The sequence below is a fragment of the Delphinapterus leucas genome, chromosome 6 (assembly GCF_059928025.1).
Source record: "Delphinapterus leucas isolate spDelLeu-1000000601 "Yukka" chromosome 6, BTC_Dleu_Yukka2, whole genome shotgun sequence".
In the NCBI taxonomy this organism is placed as follows: domain Eukaryota; kingdom Metazoa; phylum Chordata; class Mammalia; order Artiodactyla; family Monodontidae; genus Delphinapterus; species Delphinapterus leucas.
In genome coordinates, this window is record NC_143134.1 from 111,846,004 (window position 1) to 111,872,934 (window position 26,931).

Genomic DNA, 26,931 nt, shown 5'->3' on the forward strand with positions numbered 1-26,931 from the left:
AATCCTAATTAAAAAACATGTTTCTGCTTACTTTAAAAAACAAAACAAAACAGAAAACAAACAAAGGAAACTATTAAACATTACTTTTGTGATCGGAAAGGAGACAATAGGATTCAACGTAAGCTAAGAAAACTATACGTGGAGCAAAGAAATAAATCGAAGAGGAACCGACTCCGATCTAGGGCTAAGACCGTTTGCAACGTGCACAGCCCTTCACTAAGAGAATTTCCAAAGCAAACCCATCCCGGGAGACCAGGGAGCAGCCCTCTTACCTTCTGGATTAACAAACAGACCAAAAGCCCTAATGATCGCGCAAATACACACCAATCACTCTGTTTGAAAAAGCACAGATGCGTTCAACACTTGTCTCCCCTCCCTTCCCAGATTCTCTTCATTAACGGGGGATTGAGGAGGGCAGCCCCTTGGCGACAGGGCATTCACAGGACCTAAGTGTTCTTCACCAGCTGCTCTTTGTCGTCCCCAGAGCTCCGCACAGTGCGGGGGGCGCGCACCTGGTTCCTCCGCGCCACCCTGATCAGGCAGACCACGGAGGCTCCCAGCAAGAGCGTCAGGACCATCACGAACAGCCCTGCCAGGACCACCGCTTTAGTGCGGGCCAGGGCAGGACACAACTGCTTGCCGAAGCGGCGCTGCACGCACTCCTCCTTGGAGGGGTAGCTGTTTTTATTGCCCCGGCATCCGCCGTAGGTGAAGTTATCACAAGAGTTCTTCTCGGCGTTAAAGTACCAGCGTGGGAAGGGTGCGCGGCAAGCCCCAGGAACGGCCTTGGCAGTGCAGTATTCTTCATAGTTTAACATATCACTGGACAGGTCATCAGAATCCTGCCTTCCGGGAACACTTGGGACAGAGGAATCTGCTCCATTCCTGGACAGGTCATCGATGGTGTTTACTGTGACACCAGCACACTTTGCAAGACACTCCTCCTTGGTCATGGAATTATTGTCATTCCCTCCACAGCCTCCGTACACAAACTGCTGGCAGGATCCGTCAGTGACATTGTACCACCACTTAGGGATGGAGGCCCGGCATTTCCCCACACTCTTCGAAACTCGGCAAAAGTCTGTGCAGCTGTGTGTGGCTGGAGAAACACCTCAATCTTAGTAGATGCCCTTGCTTCCATGGACGCCACATTCTCTGTCGGCTGCCTCAGCGGGAGAGGAGCAGCGATGCCAGCAGGGTGAGGAGTGCCCAGTACCGCCTCAGCCCACACAGCTGCGCCATGAGGGGCTCCACCCCTAGGATTTTCTTTCTGAAATATAAAAACAAAGTGACTTTTTGTCACATTTCCCGTAAACATTGGTTTATCCATGGAGAAATGGAAACTTTTTCTACTGGAAGAAGGTAAGCTGAGAACTGCTGTGTTTGGTTCTATTTTTATTATTTATTAATCAAATATACATAGACTGAAAGGAAAATAAAAAAAACAAGCTATGCATTAAATCATGGCAAACAGTCTGTATTGTAATCTGCATTTCATAAAATTAAGGAGTGGTTTTATACAAATCCCCTCAAAATTAATTAAATTATGCTTAGGATTCAACTAAGTGATTGTAATTCAGCATAGTGGAACTATCTTTTTTTACTATAAAAGCTACCATGTGTTTATGGAATGGCAGTACAGTAATTAGTAAAAGTGTTTGGTTTTGTCAGTGATTTTTTCCCCTTGAGTGGAATTAATCAGTTTTTATACTCTGTAAGCAGTCATTGAATCATTCTTAGCTCTGTGTCAGGTAATTTAGTCAGGTGATGAAATCATCACAAGACTTTTTTGAGAGCTCTAGACCTTCCAAAGTGGCAGAAAGTTAATTGTTGCCTCAACAGTACTAACAGGGGCATTGGGCATGCACAATTTTGTGGCTGCAAGGAAAGTGAGCAGCACAGTGGTAGTATTTAGTGGACTTCATGTTCAGAAGAAGCCTCCTCCCAGAATCCATCATATAATCCTTAATTTCGAAGCAGGTGAACCACAGTACTAACCAGAGAGCAAGTGAAGTGCAGAAACAAGAGCCGAAGATGTTCTCTAAGTCTTTTTTAAAAAAATAAATTTATTTATTTATTTATTTTTGGCTGCGTTGGGTCTTCGTTGCTGTGCACGGGCTTTTTCTCTAGTTGCGGTGAGCGGAGGCTACTCTTTGTTGTGGTGCGCGGGCTTCTTATTGCAGTGGCTTCTCTTTGTTGTGGAGCATGGGCTCTAGGCGCCTGGGCTTCAGTAGTTGTGGCTCGCAGGCTCAGTAGTTGTGGCGCACGGGCTCAGTTGCCCCACAGCATGTGGGATCGTCCCAGATCAGGGCTCAAATCCGTGTCCCCTGCATTGGCAGGCGGATTCTTAACCACTGCGCCACCAGGGAAGACCTATGTTCCCTAAGTCTTGAAGTGATCTTAGGCAGTTTGTAAATTGGTGTATATTGTCTTCAGCATCCTTTCACTTCTCTTATCTGCTTCTCTTCTACTTCATAGTGCTTGGTGCTAACTACCCTACTTGGTGCTAACTTGGTTAGCTTGGTGCTAACTACCACGTTGCCCCAGTCCATTCAAGCCTATCTTCTCCTGTCAAAGCTCTCTTTGCACCAAAATTACCTACATTCCTGTTTTGGAGAGTCTCTGATATTAGAAAAAAAGTAACTTTACTGTAGTGATTTGCCCTAATGAGTACATGGATTATTAATAGCCAACCTCTTAACATTTTCAGATATAATTGTTATTTTAAAGAAGAATGCCTGTTCAAATGAATTTAAATTGGAAAGAGTTTCTTTCATTATTAGGATGTAAAAAAAAAATTCAGGCCGTTTCAAGAGGGCATTTTTGGGGAGGATAGGAGTGAAAGCAGTTTGGTTATCTCTTGGAGACCAGTACTGCGTGTACTTAGAAACGTAAGCTATTCAGCCTTTCCACAGTTTTACTTCCCTATGTGAAGAGCCTATAAGCTCTTAAGCTCTCAGTTCTTTCACACTGTCTCTTTTGACGATGGTAGCAGGGATGTTGGTTTTATTGTATGAGTTGTTTGAAAGGTCTTTCCTGTACTTTGGTAACTAGGTTACTAAGTATCTTTGTTATTAGGTCTCTGTCTTGAGAGACTTAGTTGAGGAGGAAAAGCAGATGAAGAAACATATGTAATAAGCACTTTAATAAAAAAGTTTCTTAGAGAAATTGACATTTGACTTTACTAATTAATTCAACAGATATTAACTAGGTGCCTGCTATGTGCCAAGTACAGCCTGGGTGCTGGGAACACAGTGATTTATAAGATAGGCTTGGTCCCTGGCTCCATGGAGCTTACTATCTAGTGGTTCCAGACAGTGGGCTGCAGGCAACATGTCCTCAGGGAAATGGTTATTACATAGAGGTCAGACAAAATGCAGAGACTTTCTTTCATATTCCATGATGGTAAAGTGGCATTCCGTATGCAATGGAAAAATAGCCAATCAAGTTATTTTGTATGATTATATGGAACTATGTACGCACTGAGGAGGAAGCTCTGGGGAATCAGATAGCTGTTGCCATAGTTCAATTTAAAGGGGAACAGGTGTGATTAAACCATGATGGGTGCCTTTAATCGCATGGGGTAATTTAAAGCAAGCAGGTGACATACTCAAATTGCAAAAGTGTTGCCTTAATAGAATAAAACTCAAAAGCCTTTATGGGATAGTGTTGTAAAAATCTCTTGTTGCTTGTAGTCATAGGGCTGAGATAACTGAAAACCAAATTCAGAGACTGATTCTGTGATTTGGTAAATTATATTAGTATGTGAATCCACATACTTTGCCAAGCATTTTATATGAATGTCAGGTTAAGCTAAATTAGGGAAGAGTAGGGTCTTGACAAGTGGAATAGTAGTATATGAGAGACATCAAAGCTTAGAGAACCCCAAGCTCCTAGATTTATCTAAAACAGACTTCTCAGCTGTGGCACTATTAACATTTTGGAATGGATTATTTTGCTCTGGGGGGCTGCCCTGTGCATTGTAAGATGTTTAGTAGCATCCCTGGCCTCTATCTCAGATGCCAGTAGCACCCCAGCCCTGAGTCATGGCGATGAAAAATGTCTCCAGATATTGCCAAATGCCTGCCCCCCAGGTGAGGCAAGGGAGGAAATTGCCTCTGGGTGAGAAGCATTGGATAAGTGTTACCTGTTGTGCAAACCTTGCCTAAGGAAACCATGACTCATTGAGAGAGAAAACTGAGAAGTCGTCTCATGCTCCATCTCTCATTATTGCTTATCTGGTAATTCAAACTTAATGTTTTGTTTAAATCATATTAACCATTTTATAAAACTAAAACAAATTACAATTCTAGAATTAGTATCCATCCGTCAGTGTGAAATACATAGCTTGCTTCACACTTGTTATATCTAGACATATATACACACAGACTTAAGAGTAATATGAATTATTTAATATTACAAAGTGTTTCTCAGTTGCTGTGTATAATGGTATTGAATAGTATGCTAATTAGTGCATATCACTGGATACTCCAGCTAGAATTTGAAGTGAAATTAAAAAAGATGGACATCCGACACTCTTGAGACTTTAATATGCAAGTATCTATTTCATCCGTGCTCTCAGAAAGATTGTCAAACTAATTAATTTGTATTTTCTCTTACCGAAGTGCTTCTGCTGTTCATATTCCTTCTGTAGCAAAGTCTGCATTTGACAGCAGAAGCACAACCCACACTCCTATACAGCATTCAGGGACAGTCACCTTTTATTTAGAGGAGAAAGGAGGACAGGAGCAAGCGATGGGGAGAAGCATCTTCAAATGAAGTTAGTGTCACAAAAGGGACATACTTAAGGTTATAGATTGCACTGTGCCAGCACTGGGTGCTGGACCTTGATTGATAACGATACCCATGTGTTCTTTCATGAATTTATTCTCTCCATCTCTCTGATTCATAGGGCTCTCTAACAAGTGGGGCCCAGGCACTCAGTTCTAAGGCTGGCGTTGGGTCTTATCATTCAGTGTGCACAGTTTAGGTCCTGCTCCTGATTCCCAGTAGGGTACCTGCACCACAGCTGTTCAGTCATTCTGCATTTACCAGTTCCAGTCTTCTGCAGGAAGAGTTAATGCCATGAGGGAGGGGAAGTAGAGCTCTATCTCCTTTTCTCCATTTTATATTTTTATATCTTTTTATTTTGAAATTTTAGATTTACAAAAAAGTTGCAAAGATAGTACGGAGTACCTGTACACACTTCCCCAAGCTTCCCCAAAAGGTAACATCTTCCATAATCAAGCTGCATTTACCAAAACTAAGAAATTAACATGAGTACAATACTGTTGACAAAACCACAGACTTTATTTGGAGTTTACCAGTTTTTTCACTGATGCCCTTCTCTGTTTCAGGATATTACACTGCATTCAATCATCATGATCTCTTAGTCTCCAAGCTGTGACAATGTTTTGGTCTTTCCTTGTCTTTTGTGACCTTGGCAGTTTTGAAGAGTACAGGTCAGGTGTTGTAGGCTGCCCCTCTATTTGGGTTTGCCTGATGTTTGGGTTTGTCATGATTACATCAGGAATATGGATTTGGGGGAAGAATGCCACAGATGAACTGCCCTTTTCACTGCATCGTATCAGGAGAACATGACACCAACATGACTTGTGACTGGTGATCTTAAACTTGAGTGCTCACGTGGCTAAGGTGGTGTCTCTGGGTTCTCTCGTTACCTGTGTCTCTCTTCCCATACCCTAGTCTTTAGAAGAAAGTCGCTAAGCTCAGCCCACACTCAAGGGGTGGGGAATGTACTTTATTTTTTTTAATTAATTTTTATTGGAGTGTAGTTGCTTTACAATGTTGTGTTAGTTTCTATTGTACAGCAAAATGAATCAGCTATACATATAAATATATCCCCTCTTTTTTGGATTTCCTTCCCATTTAGGTCACCACAGTGCATTAAGAAGAGTTCCCAGTGCTATACAGTATGTTCTCATTAATTACCTATTTTATACATAGTATCAATAGTGTATATGTATGTCAGCCATAAAAGGGAACGAAATTGGGTCATTTGTATAGACGTGGATGGACCTAGAGAGTGTCATACAGAGTGAAGTAAGTCAGAAAGAGAAAAACAAATATCGTATATTAACGCATATATGTGGAATCTAGAAAAATGTTATAGATGATCTTATTTGCAAAGCAGAAATAGAGACACAGACGTAGAGAACAAATGTACGGATACCAAGGGGGAAGGGGGGGTGGGAGGAATTGGGAGATTGGGAATGTATTTTAAAACTGCATTCTATCAGTCCTTATTTAATATCCCTTCTTACCCTGCCCCCCTCCCCCCACTTCCAAAAGTCCACTTAGTTCCTGAGCCTTTGGAAGATTCTGTGATATACATCAATTTAGTTCTTGGCTTTCCCCACTATATCCTAAGTCACTTTTCCACATTCCAGCCTTAATATTTTGTTGCTATTGTCTCCTCTTCTCTCTGGATTTATAGGTTTATGAGTTAAAAAAAAAAATCCCTTTACCGTACTTTCAGTGGAGTTTCAGAGGAAGTGAAATTGAATTATTATACTCAATCTGCCATCTTTATCTGGAAGCCTTGGGGGAAACATTTTTTAATCATCAATATTGACACTTAATCTGTGTTATTTGCCATTTCTGTTTGTCATAATTCTACCATTGATATAATCCATGGAATCACTGAATGCTTTTTTTTGGTACCATTGTTGTGTTTCATAAAACATTGTGATCAGTCAAGAAACTCAGTTCACAGCTAGAGAAGTAAGGCTTCTAGTATTGGTTGGTGTGATTGGCCCTGATTATCAAAGGGTTACTGTATTAGGGTTATAGTATTAGGGTTACTGTTATAAAGCTAGCGGCGTCTGGATGCTTTCTTTTACATGCCCAGTTATTAAGTTCAACAAAAGCAAGACAGGCTTAGACACCTCAGGAATCAAAGGTGTCTAAGGGTCAGTTGACTAGGCAAAGAACTTTAACTGACTTACACTAGCCAAAGGCAACCAAAGCTTGAATTGATGGAGGAAGGGAGTTAACATATCCACTATGCCTTCTTTACCATTTGTGTAAATGAGGACTGTAGCTCTCCATGTATTTGCTCTCTTTCTCTCTCCCTCCCTTGGGTTTCACCTTTCCTCTAATTTTTTTAAAGAATTTTAAAGAGCAGTTTTAGGTTTATGATAAAATTAAGAAGAAGGTACAGAGAGTTCCCCTATACAGGCATACCTTGTTTTATTGTGCTTTGCTTTATAGTGCTTGCAGATACTGTGTTCTTTTACAGTTGAAGGTCTGTGGCAACCCTGCATCAAGCAAGTCTTTTGGTGCCATTTTTTCCAACAGCATTTGTTCACCTAATATCTCTGTGTCAATTTTGGTAATTTTCGCAATATTTCAAACTTTTTCATTATTATTACATTTGTTGTGGTGATCTGTGATCAGTGATCCTTGATGTTAGTATTGTGTAATATTTATTTGGGAGAGCCATTAACCATGCCCATATACGATGGTGAACTTAATTGATAAATGCTGTGTGTATTCTGACTGCTCCGCCGACTGGCTGTTCCCCCATCTCTCTCCCTCTCCTCAGGCCTCCCTGTTCCCTGAGACACAACAATATTGAAATTCGGCCAGTTAATAACTTCACAGTGGTCTCTAAGTGTTCAAGTAAAAGGAAGGGTTGCACACCTCTTACTTTAAATCAAAAACAAGAAATGATTAAGCTTAGTGAGGAAGGCACATTGAAACCAAGATGGGCCAAAAGCTAGGCCTTCTGCACCAGTTGGCCAAGTTGTGAATGCAAAGGAAGTGTTCTTGAAGGAAATTAAAAGTGCTATTCCAGTGAACACACAAATGCTAAGAAAGTGAAACAGCCTTATTGTTGATGTGGAGAAAGTTTTAGTGGTCTGGATAGAAGATTGAACCAGCCATAACATTCCCTTAAGCCAAAGCCTAATCCAGAGTAAGGCCCTAACTTTTCAATTCAATGAAGGCTGAGAGGTGAGGAAGCTACAGAAGAAAAGTTTGAAGCTAGCAGAGGGCGGTTCATGAGATTTAAGGAAAGAAGCCATCACTATAACATAAAAGTACAAGGTGAAGCAGCAAGTGTTGACATAGAAGCTGCATGCAGCAAGTTTTCAGAAGATCTAGCTAAGGTAATTAATGAACGTGGCTACACTAAACAACAGATTTTCAGTGTCAACAAAACAGCCTTATATTGGAAGAAGATGCCATCTAGGACTTTAATAGCTAGAGTGGAGAAGTCAATGCCTGGCTTCAAAGCTTCAAAGGACAGACTGACTCTCATGTTAGGGGCTACTGCAGCTGGTGACTTGAAGTTGAAGCCAGTGCTCATTTACCATTTTGAAAATCATAGGGCCTCCCGGAATTCTGCTAGATCTACTCTGCCTGTGCTGTATAAATGAAACAACAAATACCAGATGACAGCACATCTGTTTACAACATGGGTTACTAAATATTTTAACCCCATGGTTGAGACCTACTGCTCAGAAAAAAGGATTCCTTTAAAAATATTACTGCTCATTGGCAGTGCACCTGGTCACCCAAGAGCTCTGATGGAGATGTACAATGAGATTAATGTTGTTTTCATGCCTGCTAACACAACTTCCACTCTGCAGCCCATGGTTAAAGAGTAATTTCAACTTTTAAGTCTTGTTATTTAAGAAATACATTTCATAAGGCTGTAGCTGCCATAGATGGATATTCCTCTGATGGATCTAGAAAAGTAAATTGAAAACCTTCTTGAAAGGATTCACCGTTCCAGATGCCATTAAAAACATTCATGATTCACGGGAACCAGTCAAAATATCAACATGAACAGGAGTCTGGAAGAAGTTGATTCCAACACTCATGGATGATTTTGAGGGGTTCAAGACTTCAGTGGAGGAAGAAACTGCAGAGGTGGTGGAAATAGCAAGAGAACTGGAAGTAGAAGTGCAGCCTGAGGATGTGACTGAATTGCTGCAATCTCATGATAAAACTTTAATGGATGAGGAGTTGCTTCTTATGGATGAGCAAAGAAATTGGCTTCTTGAGATGGAATCTACTTCTGGTAATGATGTTGTGATGATGGTTGAAAGACAACAAAGGATTTAGAATATTACATAAGCTTAATTGACAGCAGCATGGTTTGAGAGAATTGGCTCCAATTTTGAAAGAAGTTCTACTGTGGGTAAAATGCTATCAAACAGCATTGCAGCCTATAGAGAAATTGTTCATCAAAGGAAAAGTCAATTGATGTGACAAACGTCACTGTTGTCTTATTTTAAGAAATTGCCACCCCAACCTTCAGCAACCATCACCTCGATCAGTCAGCAGCCATCAACACTGAGGCAAGACCCTCCACCAGCAAAAAGATTACGACTCGCTGAAGGCTCAGATGATGGTTAGCAATTTTTCTTTAGCAATAATGTATTTTTATTATTTTTTTGCGGTATGCGGGCCTCTCACTGTTGTGGCCTCTCCCGTTGCGGAGCACAGGCTCCGGACGCGCAGGCTCAGCGGCCATGGCTTACGGGCCCAGCCGCTCCACGGCATGTGGGATCCTCCCGGACCAGGACACGAACCCGTGTCCCCTGCATCGGCAGGCGGACTCTCAACCACTGCGCCACCAGGGAAGCCCTCAATAATGTATTTTTAAATCAAGGTATGTACATTGTTTTTTTAGACATAATGCTATCGCACACTTAATAGACTACAGTACAGAGTAAACATGACTTTTCTATGCAATGGGAAAATAAAAAAATTCATGTGATTTGCTTCATTGCGATATTTGCTTTATTGCAGTGGTCTGGATCTGAACCCACAACATCTCTGAGGTGTGCCTGTACTCCCTACCCCAACATATGCACAGCTTCCACCATGATCAACATCACTCACCAGAATGGTACCTTTGTTATCAAGGATAAACCTACACTGACACATCATAATCCCCCAAAGTCCATAGATTACCTCAGTCTTCACTCTTGGTGTACATTCTGTGGGTTTGGACAAATGTATAATGACATGTATCCATCATTATTATATCATCCAGAGTATTTTCACTGCCCTAAACATCCTCTGGGCTCCACCTATTCATCCCTCCCTCCCAGACCCTGACAACCACTGATCTTTTTCTTGTCTCCATAGTTTTGCCTTTTTCCAGAATGCAAAGTAGTTGAAATTATACAATATGTAGTCTTTTCTCATCTTTCATTTTCCTATAATTTTATATAAAGTGTTTTGATATTGGTTATGTTTATCATTTAGTGACTAGGTTGCAGTTTTTTCCTTTTTATGCATTTTAATAATTTTTATTACTTTTTCAATAGGTAATGCATCTTTGTGGCTCAAAAACTAAAACAACATAAAGAGTATATATTGAAAATTCTCCCTCCTGTCTCTGTCTGCCTTGTTCTTCCTTGCCCCACCCCCATTAGTAACTGGTTTTATTATTTTTCTTGTGTGTATTTTTTGGGGTTTCTTTATGTAAGTACAAACATATTCTTATTCTTCTCCTTCTTACACAAAAGATAACATACTATTTAAACTGTTCTGTGCTCTGCTTTCTTCACTGAATAATATGCATTGGTATATTTACAGCTCTGTGGTTGTCCCAATGTTTGTTTAACCAGTTCCCTATAGGAAATGGGGTTTGTTTCTCCTTTTTGGCATTGCAAACAACACTGCAATAAATAACCTACTACAAACCTCATTTTGTGGGACTTCCCTGGTGGCGCAGTGGTTAAGAATCCGCCTGCCAACTCCGGGGACACGGGTTCGAGCCCTGGTCCAGGAAGATCCCACATGCTGCGGAGCAACTAAGCCCGTCCGCCACAACTACTGAGCCTGCGCTCTAGAGCCCGTGAGCCACAACTACTGAGCCCGCGTGCCACAACTACTGAAGTCCACCCGCCTAGAGTCCGTGCTCTGCAACAAGAGAAGCCAACGCAATGAGAAGCCCACATACTGCAATGAAGACCCAGTGCAGCCAAAAGTAAATAAATTTATAAAAAACAACAACAACTACAAACAACAACAACAAAAAAAAACCCCTAATTTTGTAAGTGGGTAGGTATATTTGTACCTAAATACCCAGAAGTTGGAGCATTGCAGAATATTGACTTAGTATTACGGTGGATCTGGAGTGGGATTAGCTGTCAGGGACAGGGACAACCAGAAAAATAGCACCCACTTCTAGTATTTACAACAGAGAAAATGTAATGCAGGGAAGTGGTTACCAGGTGATAGAAGAGCTGAGAGCCTAACTGAGAAAGTTAAGCAGAAGAGCCACAGCTTGTAGCATGGAGAGACATAAATGAAAAACTGTGTTACTGAATCCCAGAGCTGCGTGTCATCTGTTGGAGACCAGGACCTCTAAGGATCTGTCTAGTGGGAGCTGGGTCTACTAAGGAGGTGCAGTCCCTGCCAAAGAAGTGCCTGAGTTAGAAGAGAGAGGAGAGAAATGTCCTGGCGTATTCCTTCCCTCCCTGTCTTCCAGTCTTTCAGAAATCAGCTCATAGTGAGTTTGGGTATCACAGTTAACAGAGGTCAGCCCCCTGCAGTCCAGAGCAGTGCAGCAGAAGGGCAAAGAATGGATTTGAGGACAAGCAGGTTCAGAATCTAAATAGCCAGCTCTTTTGCTACTTAGCATTTAAGTTCACCCTTCTGCCCATGTTTAATACCTTCATACTTCTGCCTGTCATACAGTGACACTCTCCCTTTCTCCCCAGACGAGAAGAGAGACTCAAAGTCCCATTAGTCCTTGTCTCCTTTTCATGTTCAGGATCTACTGGTGAGCCTCACTCCTCTCCAGCAGCTCCAGATGTGACTTTTTGTGACCTGGTGACCTATGAACTAGATTGTAAATTAAGTTCCACCAACACTCCATACAAAACTGCAGGAGAAGGGGAAGGGGGAAAAGTAGAAATCATTGGTTAGTAGGTACATAACAAAAATATGCATTAGTGCTATCATCCTTGTATAAAGTCACAAGGTCATAGTTGATATTTATCACTTCCCTCTTTTACTTCTTATTCCATATTTCCTTTGTTTTTAGCTAGCACTTCAGGTGGTTGTGTTCTTTACTTGGCAGGTGACTGTATCAGTCAGGATATAGTCACAACAACAGAAAACACACTTGGCATTTCAACAGAGAGAATTTAATACAAGGAATTAGCTAAGCAGTTTTGGAGAACTGAAAAGGCAAAAAAGGGGCTACTGAGCTAACCCAGAGATAGGAACTGTATGATGAAGCTGTCACTCCTGGGGTTGGGGGGACAAAAGGAAGCTTGAAAGAGAGGATCCTGAGACCTCCGAGGTGGTCTGAATAGCTGACTGTTGCTGACATCTTTGATTAGACATGTGAGGCTGGTTCTAGGAGTGCCCCCCCCAAGCTGAATACTGTAATTGATAACCACTTGTCAGGAAAGGAGTGCATCCTTTCTCCCTCCTCTTCCTTGCAGGAAGTCAAGTGGCAAAGTAGAAATATAGTTCTCATAGTCCCAACCTAGCATCACAAAGCAGAGTATAAAAGTGTGGGTTTGAACTGAGAGACAATGGTGTAATAACTGGGACAGCTCATCACTTTACCTATTCAATATCCATACACAACTTTCTACATGTATTTCAACTTCCTGTACTGCAATAACAAATTTCAACTTTTCTTTAACAAGACACAGCTGTCCTTTGTAGAAATAGGCACTCTCACCTTTTCCACAAAAAGAAAAGGTCGCAAATGTCATTTTATTGATCTTTGAATGATGTCAGTTACTCCTCAAGTTCAGTTAGAGTCCCTCTTGATTATCCTGTACACTAAAGATGAAACTGTAAAGTTAACCACTGCCATTAATTCTTACATTGCGAAGGAAGAAAAAATTAGTTTGTATATACACAAATACATAAACACACACATATACAGACATACAGTGAGCAAAAAAGAAACTAACGTTTAGATATTAATCCTTTCTTCTCTCTGGTCATGAGCTTGTAGTTGATACTTGTAACTTCCTTCTTCCCCTACTCATTCTATATTTCCTTTACTCTGAGCCAGCACCTGTACCAGGTGGTGTGATCCAAAGCTTCATTCCTGAAGGCACTGGATCTTCAGTGGTCCTGTCTTGTCTTGGTTACTGTAGTTTCCCACTAACTTTTGCAGTGAGAATATAAAGGAGAAATTGAATATAGGTGACAAAAGGGAGATAGAATTGACCGATGTGGTGACTGATGACGTGGGTGGGAGGAGAGAACAAAATATATGCATTAAAAATTTTACACAGATGTGACACAGTTCTGGTTTGAGTTTGAGTGGAGTGAGATCTGGGATTAATGTAGGGTTATCAACTGCCCTGGTTTGCCCCAGAGTCAGGGATTTCCTAGAACGTGAAACTTCCTGCATTAAAACAGGGAAAGTCCCTGGAAAACCGGAATGAGTTGGTCACCACAACCTAGTATGAACTGGCAAAGACTGATTAGTGACAGTAGCTTCTTGGCATGAGCACTGAGTCACCTTCTGGGATAACCAGTCTTTAGGGAGTGAGTAGTCAAGATGTGCTAAAGTTGTCCCAGTAAGAGAGCCTTTAACTGGTGCAGGGAAATGGTGATTCTTAAGACTCCATGGTAGCTGTCATTCAGATCCATCCCCAACCCTTGGAACCCATGGATCCAATGTGAGTTCTGGGGAGAGAGGAGGTTGGGGGTAAAAATCTGTGACACCTACCCCCACAACAGAGTGTGACCCAGAGGGGACAGATTCTTTCTCACCACAGACCACCCACAGCTCTGGAAATTTGAAGGCTCTAGTGCATTAATGACTTCAGTTGCAGGTGGGTTGGGAGGTTACAAGGGTTGGGGAGGAGGAACTTGGTAACATGGGCTGGCACATGGAAGCACTGAAATCCTCAACAGGGCAGAATAACATTTATGCCGGTGGGGTATAAATCAGTGAAATTTGAGTTATTACAGCAAAACATAACATCTGCAGGCTGGGGTGTGGGGAGGCCAGAGGAAACTTGGCAACACTTAGGCTTTTCTTGAAGCAATTCCAGTCCAGAGGAAAGGATTAGGTTACTTTCTTTGTAATATTGTGCCATCTAGTGTTAATTTTCATGTACTCCTTTGTCCTAGTTAGATGCTTAAAAAGAAGCAAATGAATTAAGAGAGTTTCCAAAGTCATCAGTCATGTTTATTTCATGTCCATCAGTTCTTTTGTTTATTTGACAAATACTGATTGAATACTTTCTATATGCCAGTTACTTTTCTAGGCATTGAGATTAGAGCTGTGAACAAAATGGACAAAAACCCTGAACTCATGGAAGCTTACATTTTTGTGGGGAGAAAGACAATAAATAAGATAAATAAGTAAATACAATATATAGTATGCTATATAGTTATAAATGGTAAAGAGAAAAAATAAGGAAGGAAGAATTAAGTTTAAAATTTTGGAGCGAGGGGACTCTGTAATTTTAGACCAAGTGACCAGGGAGGCCTGACTGAGAAGATGACATGTGAGTAAAAAACAGAGATAGTGAGGGAGTATTCCAGGCAGAGGGAATGGTGCAAAGGCCCTGAGGTAGAAGCATGTCTGGTGAGTTCAAGGAACAGTGGGGAGGAGTAGACTGAACTAGGGGGACAGTATTAGGAGATGAGGGCCTTCGGGATCACAGCAAGGACGATCACATTTATTCTGAATAAGATGGGAAATCAAAGCTTTGAGCAGGGGCATGGTCTTATGTACAATTTAATATTATCGCCCTGGCTGCTGTGTTGAGAACAGACTGAAAGGAGGCAAGGGCAGAGGAGAGTGATCAAGATGACGGAGTAGAAAGACCCTGAGCTCACCTCCTCTCACTAACACACCAAAATCACAACCATCTGTAGAATAACCATGGTTGAAAAAGTCTGAAACCTGCCAGAAAAGGTTTTCTACAACTAAAGACATAAAAGAAGGAACCACAATGAGACCAGTAGGAGGAACGGATATGTGATATAATAAAATTTCATACCCCACAGGTGGGCAACCCACAAACTGGAGAAAAATTATATTACAGAGGTTCTCCTGTGGGAGAACCATGTCAGGGCCCCCAGCCTGAGAGTCCAGCACTGGGAAGGGGAGCCATCAGAGCATTTGGTGTGAAGGCCTGTGTGCCTTGATTGCAAAAGCTCCACAGGACTGGGGAAATAGAGACTTTACTCTTAAAGGGAGCACACAAAATCTCACATGCACCAGGACCAAGGGCAAAAGCAGTAATTTCATAGAAGCCTGGGCCAGATCTACCTTCTGGTCTTGGAGGGCATCCTGCAGAGGTAGGGTGCAGTTGTGGCTCACCCTGGGAGCATAGACAATGGAGGTGGATGTATCAGGGAGCATTCATCTGCATGAACTCTCCTGAAGGCTGACATCTTGTTTGGGTCATAGCACCAAGACTTGGCCCAACCCAGTAGCCTGTAGGCTCTGGTGCTGGGACACCTTGGGCCAAACAACTAACTGGGTGGGGACACATTCCCCACCCCTAAGCAGACAAGCTGCCTAAAGACTTCCTGAGCTCACAGCTGCGTCTAGACATGCCCCTAGAATGGCCCTGCCCACCAGAGGGCCAACGCCCAGCTCTACCCACCAGGGGGTAGGCACTGACCCTTCCTGCCAGGAAGCCTGCACAAACCTCTAGACCAGCCTCACCCACCAGGGGGCAGACACCAGAAGCAAGAAAATTACAGTCTGGCAGCCTGCAGACCAAATCCAAATGCAGGCCAGACACTACTCTGGGACCAGTTGGCCCCTGGCCCTTGGGTGATGAGAGGGGAGTGCACTCCTGGGATGCATAGGACATCTCCTTCAGAGGGCCACTTCTCCAAGGTTGAGAAACCTAACTAACCTACCACATACATAAAAATACAAGTAGCAATTTAGACACAGTGAGGCAACAGAGGAATATGTTTCAGATGAAGGAACAAGATAAAACCCTAGAAGAAGAACTAAGTGACATGGGGATAGGCAATCTATCTGAGAAAGCGTTCAGAGTAATGATTGTAAAGATGATCAAGGAACTCAGGAGGAGAATGGAGGCACAGAGTAAGAAATTAGAAGTTTTTAACAAAGAATTAGAAAAAATAAAGAACAAAAAACAGAATTCAAGAATACAATAACTGAAATGAAAAATATGCTAGAAAGAATCAGTAGTAGACTAAATGAGACAGAAGAACGTATCAGTGAGCTGGAAGACAGAGGAGTGGAAATCACTGTTGCTGAACAGAAAAAAGAAAAAGGAATGAAAAGAAATGAAGACAGTTTAAGAGACCTATGTGACAACATCAAGCATGCTAATATTCACATCATAGGGATCCCAGAAGGAGGAGAGAGAGAGAAAGGGCCTGAGAAAATATTTGAAGAGATAATAGCCGAAAACTTCCCTAACCCGGGAAAGGAAACAGTCACCCAATCCAGGAAGTGCAGAGAATCCCATACAGGATTAACTCACAGAGGCACACACTGAGACTCATTGTAATCAAAGTGACAAAAATTAAAGATAAAGAGAGAATATTAAAAGCAACAAGGGAAAATCAACAAACAATATACAAGAGAACTCCCATAAGGCTGTCAGCTGATTTTTCAGCAGAAACTCTGCAGACCAGAAGGTAGTGGCACAATATACTTAAAGTGATAAAAGAGGAAAACCTACAACCAAGAATACTTTACCCAGCAAGGCTCTCATTCAGATTTTTTTTTTTTTAATAAATTTCTTTCTTTCTTTAATTTTGGCTGTGTTAGGTCTTCGGTGCTGTGCGCGGGCTTTCTCTAGTTGCGGTGAGTGGGGGCTACTCTTTGTGGCAGTGCGCAGGCCTCTCATTGTCGTGGCCTCTCTTGTTGTGGAGCACAGGCTCTAGGTGTGCAGGCCTCAGTAGTTGTGGCATGCGGGCTCAGTAGTTGTGGCTTGCAGGCTCTAGAGCTCAGGCTCAGTAGTTGTGGTCCACAGGCCCAGTTTCTCCGCAGCATGTGGGATCTTCCTGGGCCAGAGCTCGAACCCGTGCCCCCTACATTGGCAGGCAGATTCTTAACCACTGCGCCACCAGGGAAGCCCTCTCATTCAGATTTGATGGAGCAATCAAAAGCTTTACAGACAAGCAAAAACTAAAAGAATTCAGCACCACCAAACCAGCTTTACAACAAATGCTAAAGGAACCTCTCTAGGCAGAAAAGAAAAGGCCACAACTAGAAACAAAATTATGAAATGGAAAAGCTCATGGGTAAAGGCAAACATACAATAAAGGTAGGAAATCACCCACACACAAAGCTAGTAGAGAGGTTACTAGACAAAAGTAGTAAAATCGTCTGTATCCATCTGCAGTTAAGGGATATACAAAACAAGTAGATGTAAAATATAATATCAAAAACAGTAATCATGAGGGGAAGAGAGGACAAATGCAGGGTATCTAAAATGTATTTGAAATTAAGAGATCAGCAACTTAAAACAAGTGCACACGCACACACACACGTGTGTGTGTGTATATATATATATATACATAAATACATACATATATACAGGCTGCTATACAAAAACCTCATGGTAATGGCAAAACAAAAATCTACAATAGTTATACACACAAAAAAGAAAAATGAATTCAAACAACACCAAAGATAGTCATCAAATCACAAGAGGAGAGAACAAAAGAAGAAAGACCTACAAAAACAAATCCAAAACAATTAACAAAGTTACAATAGGAACATACATATCAATAATTACCTTAAATACAAATGAACTAAATGCTCCAACCAAAAGACATAGACTGGCTGAATGGATACAAAAACAGGACCCATATATATGCTACCTACAAGAGAATCACTTCAGATCTAGAGACAAATACAGACTGAAAGTGAGGAGATGGAAAAAGGTATTCCACACAAATGGAAATCAAAAGAAAGCTGGAGTAAGTAACACTTATATCAGACAAAGGAGACTTTAAAGTAAAGACGGTCACAAGAGACAAAGAACGACGCTACATAAAGATCAAAGGATCAATCCAAGAAGAAGATATAACAATTGTAAATATATATATGCACCCAACATAGGAACACCTCAATATATAAGGCAAATGTTAACAGACGTAAAAGGAGAAACTGGGGACTTCCTCGGTATTCCAGTGGCTAGGACTCTGCACTCCCAATGCAGGGGGCCTGGGTTTGATCCCTGCTCAGGGAACTAGATCCCATATGCTGCAACTAAGAGTTTGCACACTGCAACTAAAGATCCTGCAGGCCACCGCGAAGATCCTGCGTGGTTCAACTAAGATCCAGTGCAGCCAAATAAGTATTAAAAAAAAAAAAGGAGAAATTGACAGTAACCCAATAATAGTGGGGGACTTTAACACCCCACTTACATCAATAGACAGATCATCCAGACAGAAAATCAATAAGGAAACACAGACCTTAAATGACACATAAGACCAGATGGGCTTAATTGATATTTATAGAGCATTTCACCTGAAAGCAGCAGAATACACATTCTTTTCAAGTGCGCATGGAACATTCTCCAGGATAGATCACATGCTGGGCCATAAACAAAGCCTCAATAAATTTAGGAAAACTGAAATCATATCAAGCATCTTTTCCAACCACAATGCTATGAGGCTAGAAATCAACCACACACACACACACACAAAAAAAAAAACTACAAAAAACACAAACACATGGAGACTAAACAATATGCTACTAAACAACCAATGGATCACTGAGGAAATCAAAGAGTAAATAAAAAAATACCTAGAGACAATTGAAAATGAAAACACGATGATCCAAAACCTATGGGATGCAGCAAAAGGAGTTCTAAGAGGGAAGTTTATAGCGATACAAGTTTACCTCAGGAAACAAGAAAACTCTCAAATAAGCAACCTAACCTTATGCCTAAAGCCACTAGAGAAAGAACAAACAAACCCCAAATTTAGTAGAAGGAAAGAAATCATAAAGATCAGAGCAGAAATAAATAGAGACTAAAAAGCAATAGAAAAGATCAATGAAACTAAAAGCTGGTTCTTTGAAAAGATAGACAAGATTGATAAACTTTTAACCAGATTCATCAAGAAAAAAGGATAGGGCTTCCCTGGTGGCACAGTGGTTAAGAATCTACCTGCCAATGCAGGGAACACGGGTTTGAGCCCTGGTCCAGGACAATCCCACATGTCGCGGAGCAGCTAAGCCCATGTGCCACTACTACTGAGCCTGCGCTCTAGAGCCTGCGAGCCACAACTACTGAAGCCCACGTGCCTAGAGCCCAAGCTCCACAACAAGAGAAGCCACCACAATGAGAAGCCTGCGCACCACAGCGAAGAGTAGACCCCGCTCGTGCCGCGACTAGAGAAAGCCACACACAGCAACAAAGACCTAATGCAGCCAAAAAAAAATAATAAATAAATAAATAAATTTATTTTTTTAAAAAAGAAAAAGAAAAAAGGATAGAGGGTCCAAATCAATAAAATCAGATATGAAAAAGAAGAATTTACAGCTGACGGCACAGAAATACAAAGGATCATAAGAGACTACTACAAGCAACTATATGCCAATAAAATAGACAACCTAGAAGAAATGATAAAATTCTTAGAATGGTATAATCTCCCAAGACTGAACCAGGAAGCAATAGAAAATATGAACAGACCAATTACCAGTACTGAAATTGAATCAGTAATTTAAAAACTCCAATAAGCAAAAGTCCAGGACCAGATGGCTTCACAGGTGAATTCTACTAACATTTAGAGAATAGTTAACACCTAACCTTCTGAAACTATTCCAAAAAATTGCAGAGGAAGGAACACTTTTGAATTCATTCTATGAGGTCATCATCACCCTGATACCAAAACCAGACAAAGTATCACAGAAAAAGAAATTGCATGCCAATGAAATGATGAACGTAGATGCAGAAATCCTTAACAAAATACTAGTAAACTGAATGCAACAATACATTAAAAGGATCATACACTATGATCAAGTGGGATTTATCCCAGGGATGCAAGGATTTTTCAATATCCGCCAATCAGTCAATTTGATACACCACATTAACAAATTGAAGAATAAAAACCATGCGATCATCTCAATCGATGCAGGAAAAGCTTTTGATACAATTCAACATCCATTTATGATAAAAACTCTTTAGGAAGTAGGCATAGAGGGAACATATCTCAACATAATAGAGGCCATATATGACAAACTCAGGGCTAACATCATACTCAATGGTGAAAAGCTAAAGCATTTCCTCTAAGATCAGGAACAAGGCAAGGGTGTCCACTCTCACCACTTTTATTCAACATAGTTTTGGAAGTCTTGGCCACAGTAATCAGAGAAGAAAAAGAAATAAAAGGAATCCAAGTTGGAAAAGAAGACGTAAGATGGTCACTGTTTGCAAATGACATGATACCATACATAGAAAATCCTAGAGACACTACCAGAAAACTACGAGAGCTCATCGATGAATGTGGTAGAGTTGCTGGATACAAAATTAATATACAGAAATCTGTTGCATTTATAGACACTAACAGAAAGAGAAATCAGAAACGGAATTTAAGGAAACAATCCTGTTTACCATCACATCAAAAAGAATAAAATGCCTAGGAATAAACCTATCTAAGGAGACAAAAGACCTGTATTCTGAAAACTATAAGATGCTGATGAAAGAAATTGAAGACAACACAAACAGATGGACAAATAAACCGTGTTCTTGGAGTGGAAGAATCAATATTGTTAAAATGATCATAGTCCCCAACGCAATCTACAGATTCAATGCAATCCCTACCAAATTACCAATGACATTTTTCACAGAACCAGAATAAAAAATTTTTTAATTTGTATGGAAACACAAAACACTCCAAATAGCTAAAACAATCTTGAGAAAGAAGAACGGAGCTCAGGAATCACACTCCCTGACTTCAGGCTATAGTACAAAGCTACAGTTATCGAAACTGGTTTTGTGCCAGTGTGTATGGTACTGGCACAAAACCAGACATAGCGATCAATGGAAAAGGATAGAAAGCACAGAAATAAAACCACACACTTACAGTCAATTAATCTATGACAAAGGCGGCAAGAATATACAATGGAGAAAAGACAGTCTCTTCAATAAGTGGTGCTGGGAAAACTTGACAGCTACATATAAAAGAATGAAATTAGACGATTCTCTAACACCATATACAAAAATAAACTCAAAATGGATTAAAGACCTAAAGTAAGACTGGATACTATAAAACTCCTAGAGGAAAACATAGGCAGAATACTCTTTGACATAAATTGCAGCAATATATTTTTGGTTCCATCTCCTAGAGTAATGGAAATAAAAATAAACAAATGGGACCTAGTTAAACTTAAAAGTTTTTGCACAGCAAAGGAAACCATAAACGATGAAAAAACAACCTAAAGACTGGGAGAAAATTTTTACAAATGATGCTACAAACAAGGGATTAATTTCCAAAATATACAAACAGCTCGTACAGCTTAATATAAAAAGAAACCAAACAACCCAATCAAAAAAAGGGCAGAAGACCTAAATAGACGTTTCTCCAAAGAAGACATACAGATGGGCAACAGGCACATGAAAAGATGCTCAATATCGCTAATTATTAGAGAAATGCAAACCAAAACTACAATGAGTTATCAACTTATACCAGTCAGAATGGCCATCATTAAAAAATCTACAAATAATAAATGCTGGAGAGGATGTGGAGAAAAAGGAACCCTCCTACACTGTTGATGGGAATGTAAATTACTGCAGCCACTATGGAGAACTGTATGGAGGTTCCTTAAAAAACTAAAAATAGAGTTACCATATGATTCTGCAATCCTACCCCTGGGCATATATAGGGAGAAAACTCTAGTTCGAAAAGATACACGCACCCCAAAGTTCATAGCAGCACTATTTACAATAGCCAAGACGTGGGAGCACACATTTAGATTTTTGATCAATTTTGAGTTAATTTTTGTAAATGGCCTAGAGTTATTTTTGTGAAAAGATTTTTTCCCCTCTGACTCAGTTTCTTTAAGATATTCTAATTTTCTATTTCTTCTTTAATATTTTTATTTAAAAACTTTAAAAGTTAAAGCAGGGCTTCCCTGGTGGCGTAGTGGTTGAGAGTCCACCTGCCAGTGCAGGGAACACGGGTTCGTGCCCTGGTCCGGGAATATCCCACATGCCGCGGAGCGGCTGGGCCCGTGAGCCATGGCCGCTGAGCCTGCGCGTCCGGAGCCTGTGCTCCGCAACGGGAGAGGCAACAACAGTGAGAGGCCTGCGTACCGCAAAAAAAAAAAAAAAAAAGTTAAAGCAAAAATTAACCACATTAAGCTCTAATGCTTTGTTTAAGGTACTAAGTGAAAAGTTTCAAACGATAAGAGATAGACATCACTTAGTAGAGTTTTTCAATAGTCATTTTTATTATGAAATATTTCAGACATAGAAATGTAAAGACTATTATGATGAACATGTACCAACAATGAAGCTTAAGAAACAAAACATTTCACATCTAGATGAAACATACCGTGTATCCCTTTCTAATTGCATTTCCTTCCTATCACAAAGGTAACCACAATCACAAATTTGCTGATCATTCTTGCAATTTGTATCCTTATATTTTTACCTATATGTGTATATCCCTAAATAGTATGTAGTGTTACATTGCATTTTATAAAGTAATATATAAATGATAGGATATGGTATGTGTCCTTCTACCGATAGAAATGTTTCTGCTGAAGTTTTCTATTTTTTCATGTTTTGAGATAAGTTGGAATTGCTTGTTAAAGCTTTTTTTTTTTCAGCAAAATCAAGAGTTGGATTTTTATTTATTTATTTAAATTAATTTTTTATTGGAGTATAGTTGATTTACAATGTTGTGTTAGTTTCTGCTGTACAGCAAAGTGAATCAGTTATACATATACATATATCCACTCTTTTTTAGATTCTTTTCCTATATAGGTCATTACAGAGTATTGAGTAGAGTTCCCTGTGCTATATAGTAGGTTCTTATTAGTTATCTATTTTATATATAGTAATGTATATATGTCAATACCAATCTTCCAAATTATCCCTTGCCCCTGAAGCATTTTTTATGATAGCTGCTCTAAAATCCTTGTCAGATAATTCTAACACTTGGTTATCTCTATATTGATATCAGTTGATTGCCTTTTCTCATTCAGGTTGTGACTTTTCTGGTTCTTGGTATGACGAGTGATTTTTTGTATCTGAACATTTTGAGAATTAAGTTATGAGACCCTGAATCCTATTTAAGTCTTTTCTTTCAGCAGGCAGTCACCCTGTTTATGTTTAGTGCATAGTCCCTTGCTTACTTTTTTCAGCTGTGACAATATAGGTTTCAGAGCCTATACAGCGATTTTCTGGTCCGCTTCTTTCCCCTGGCACCACCGGGGCTCCTGTTTGATCCTGCAGATGCTGCCTGCAGGGGCCGAGTGTGGTTTCCCAGGCAGATCCTGCTAGGGGGAGCATGGGAGATGCTGGGCCATGGGGTAGTGAATGTTTCCCTGAGCCTGTTCTCAAGGCTACCACCCAATGCCTGCCTAATCACTGATGGTGTTGCCTCAGGGGTGTGGAAGGCGCTTTTCTGGGGTCCCCAATGCTGCTAGGTGGTGGATGGAGGAAGCTGAGTCTGTGGGGGACAGAGTTTCCCAGGAACTTCTCTTTATCTTCTGTCTCTATCTTCTTCTCTCTAGCTTCTCTCTATGTTACCTTGTGCCAACAGGCTTCTTATTCCATCTGTGCCAGTGCCACTGAGGGAGGGAAACATCTGCCTGGGCCTCCTTCTGCCTCTGGTGGTAGTGCTGGGAGTCCTTTGCCACTGAATGGAGGCCAGGAGATTTTGGATATAGGTCTCCCTCTGCTGCTGAGTGGAGGGCCAGGAGACACTGGGCCTATTGATACTTCTGGTAGAGTCAGCTGCCTACTCTTGCAGGTGCTGCTGGTGCAGGCAGAGCAGGCCAGCCAGGTACAGAGTGAAGATGGGGTTCCCCACCAGGTCTCAGCTGTGCTGCCTCTTTTCTGGGTCTTCAGCCAGAGAGAGCTGGCTTTTCCTAGAACTTTTAAAAATCTACACCTTTTGGTGGTTTGAGTTGTGGGCCTTCTTCAGTGCCCAGTCTGGGATATATGGGAGACAAAAAGAAATCTCAGGGACTCACCATCATGTTGTTCCTCAAGTCCTAAGGTCCCTAGCCAGCCTGCTTCCTCTTTCCACTTTTCCGAGTCCTTTTATGGTTGTCTGTAATTATTTCCAGGATTTTATTTTATTTTGAGGGAAGTAAAAGGGAAAGTGCGTCTTTGTCATCTTGTGTAGGACCAGAAGTTGCAAAGAAAGTAGGCTATTTTATTTTATAGTTCATTTCCTAACATTTTATTATAAACAGCAAGAAGGAAGCTTAGAAATCTCCTTATCTACAAAACCAAGCTCATTAGGTACATGTTCCGTTTTCCACATATCTGAAGGGGGCAATGTTGTCATGCTTTCTGTCACTACATAACAAAGATCCCCCTTCCTACACTTTCCAATAATATCTTCCTCACTTGCTTTTGAGCTCTCACCGACAGCACCCTCAAAGTTCAGATTTCTACTAACAGTCCATTCAAAAAAATTTAGGCTCACTCTATCATGAGCTGGAAAATCTTTCCAGGTTCCATCTACTGCCCAGTTCCAAAACCGCTCCCACAATTTTAGTATTTTTCATGGCATCACACCACTTTCAGGTACGGTATCTGTATTAGTTATCTATTGCTGTGTAACAAATTACCCCAAAACTTAATGTCTTAAAGCAGCACATCTTTATTATCTCACAGTTTCTGTGGTTCAAGAATCTGGGCATGGGACTTCCCTGGTGGCGCAGTGGTTAAGCATCCGCCTGCCAATGCAGGGGACACGGGTTCCAGCCCTGGTTCAGGAAGATCCCACATGCCGTGGAGCAACTAAGCCCGTGTGCCACTACTGAGCCTGCGTGCCTGGAGCCTGTGCTCTGCAACAAGAGAAGCCACCGCAATGAGAAGCCCTCGGCAACTAGAGAAAGCCCGTGCACAGCCACAGAAGACGCAACGCAGCCAATAAATAAATAAATTAAATTAATCTATTTTAAAAAAAAAACAACAATCTGGGCATGGTTTAGCTGGACCTTCTACTTCTGGGTCTCTCACAAGGCTGCAATCAAGGTGTTGGCTGGAGATGAGGTCTCATGTGAAGACTCAACTGGGGAAAGATCTGCTTCTAAACTCACTTACATGGTTGTTGGCAGAATTCAGTTCCTTGAGGGTTGTTGGACTGAAGGCCTCAGTTCCTTTCTAGCTGTTGGCTGATGACTGCCCTCAGTTCCTTGCTATGAGGGCCTCTCCAACATTTCAACTTGCTTCATCAAAGACAGCAAGAAAGAGAGTCTGCTAGTAAGATGGAAATCACAATCATATGTAACCTAATCATGAAAGGGACATCCCAACATCTTTGTTATATTCTATAGATTGGAAGGAAGTCACTACATTCAGCTCACAATGCAGCTGGACAGGTGGGGGGGACTACACAAGGACATGAATACCAGGGTATGGGGATCATCGGGGACCATCATAAGGTCTTCCTGCCACAGTCATCATCAATATTCCTTAATTTTAGTGTTTTCAATAGCCAATAATCCTTATCTTTTATAGACTACTTACTAAGACTCAGTTTTTCTCCCAAAAAAGAGGATTAAAATAATAACCTATTTTGACTTTAGAACCTCTAGCTCTTGTAACTATGCTGTAATACCTCACTAGTTTACGGAAACATAGTGGATGTGACTACATAAAGGTTCTTATGAAGATGATTGCTCCCTTTCCTGAACCACATGCGTTTTAGCCGTGTCTTCCTTATGAGCTTTTGGCACTTTTAAACTCGTAAAAGAGATATTTATGATTAGTTTTATCTCCCTTGCTAGACTATAGGCTGCTTGAGGGCACATGATATATTTTTGAAACATTTTTTCTATCCCTGACTGCATCTCATATACCTACCGTGGAATTCAGTAGATATCTAATTTTTTAAAATAAAATTCTTGTAGCATTAAAAAGAAAATGAACTCAATATCTTTGTAACAATAAAAGTAAGATACGTATTTCATAGAATGTCTTTAGTTCACTTAAATTCAATCAGGCACTAGATAGAATGAATACTAATTGTGGAGATTAATCACAAGCAATATATATCCCAACACTAAAAAAACTGAGTAAATATTTGATGAGTGAGTTGATGAATATTTTTCCCTTACACATATCCCTTTGATTATTTGTGTGTATATCTATCTGTCTATCTGTCTCTCTGTCTACCTATGTACCTATTTATCTATCCATCTATTATTATTTTTTGAACTACAGTCTGGATGTGTTTCTTCATGAAACATTCATTTTATGCCTTCAAAAGCATTTTTACATTATTTATAATATATATCTATATTTTATATATAATAACATCACTGTGCATTAACATTAAATTAATAACCATTTATTCTTAATCCAGCATAGGTAGATTTAGATATTTCAAAATTGGAAGGAGAAAAACAATTTCTTTAGGAAGATTGCATATTTTTGTAAGTTTCTAAAACACTGAAAACTTTAATGAGTTTTATATTTGAGGAATTATTGTAGTGAACTTGTTAATCCATAAATCTAATAATAATACCATCAAACACTTTTTAACTGCCATGGTATCTTAACAGATTTAATTTGTGGAGGAGTTCTAAAACTTGGATCCCAATTGTATTCTGGTGATAATAATTTAGTGGGTTTCTTAATAAAAATATATTTGTTTAGGTGATGTTCATATGTGCTGGTAAGTCTATTTTCAGTGTCTTGAATAGCTCCTTTCTGATATACTTTAAGGAGGTTTAAAACCTCCTGGACTGTGTCACCAAAAATTGCACTATGGTAATAGAAATCTCCCTCTTCAAAAGGGATGAAAGCTGCAGATTTA

The 26,931-nt window shown here is 40.5% G+C and overlaps 1 protein-coding gene, 1 long non-coding RNA gene and 1 pseudogene across 9 annotated transcripts in view; 1 reads left to right on the forward strand and 2 right to left on the reverse strand.

The window, feature by feature from the left end:
- The window catches only part of LOC149749044 (uncharacterized), a 29,991-nt gene extending 10,824 nt beyond the window's left edge, over positions 1 to 19,167 (forward strand). For 4 of the 7 annotated variants that reach the window (XR_016393637.1, XR_016393639.1, XR_016393635.1 and 1 more), the window contains one exon: positions 1 to 19,167. This is a non-coding gene — a long non-coding RNA (uncharacterized LOC149749044). The other 3 variants (XR_016393640.1, XR_016393636.1, XR_016393638.1) reach the window with 3 other exon arrangements.
- LOC149749045 (kunitz-type protease inhibitor 2 pseudogene) overlaps positions 438 to 26,931 on the reverse strand; it is a 39,477-nt pseudogene continuing 12,983 nt past the window's right edge. Inside the window, exon 3 of the transcript XR_016393634.1 lies at positions 438 to 1,270. The product of XR_016393634.1 is annotated as a kunitz-type protease inhibitor 2 pseudogene (transcript). The remainder of the gene's footprint in view (positions 1,271 to 26,931) is intronic.
- LOC115802721 (N-acetyllactosaminide alpha-1,3-galactosyltransferase-like 1) overlaps positions 9,597 to 26,931 on the reverse strand; it is a 31,711-nt gene continuing 14,376 nt past the window's right edge. The window contains 1 exon segment of the mRNA XM_089913692.1: positions 9,597 to 26,931. Coding sequence (XP_089769818.1) covers positions 26,643 to 26,931 — 289 coding nt within the window. The 3' untranslated portion in view covers positions 9,597 to 26,642.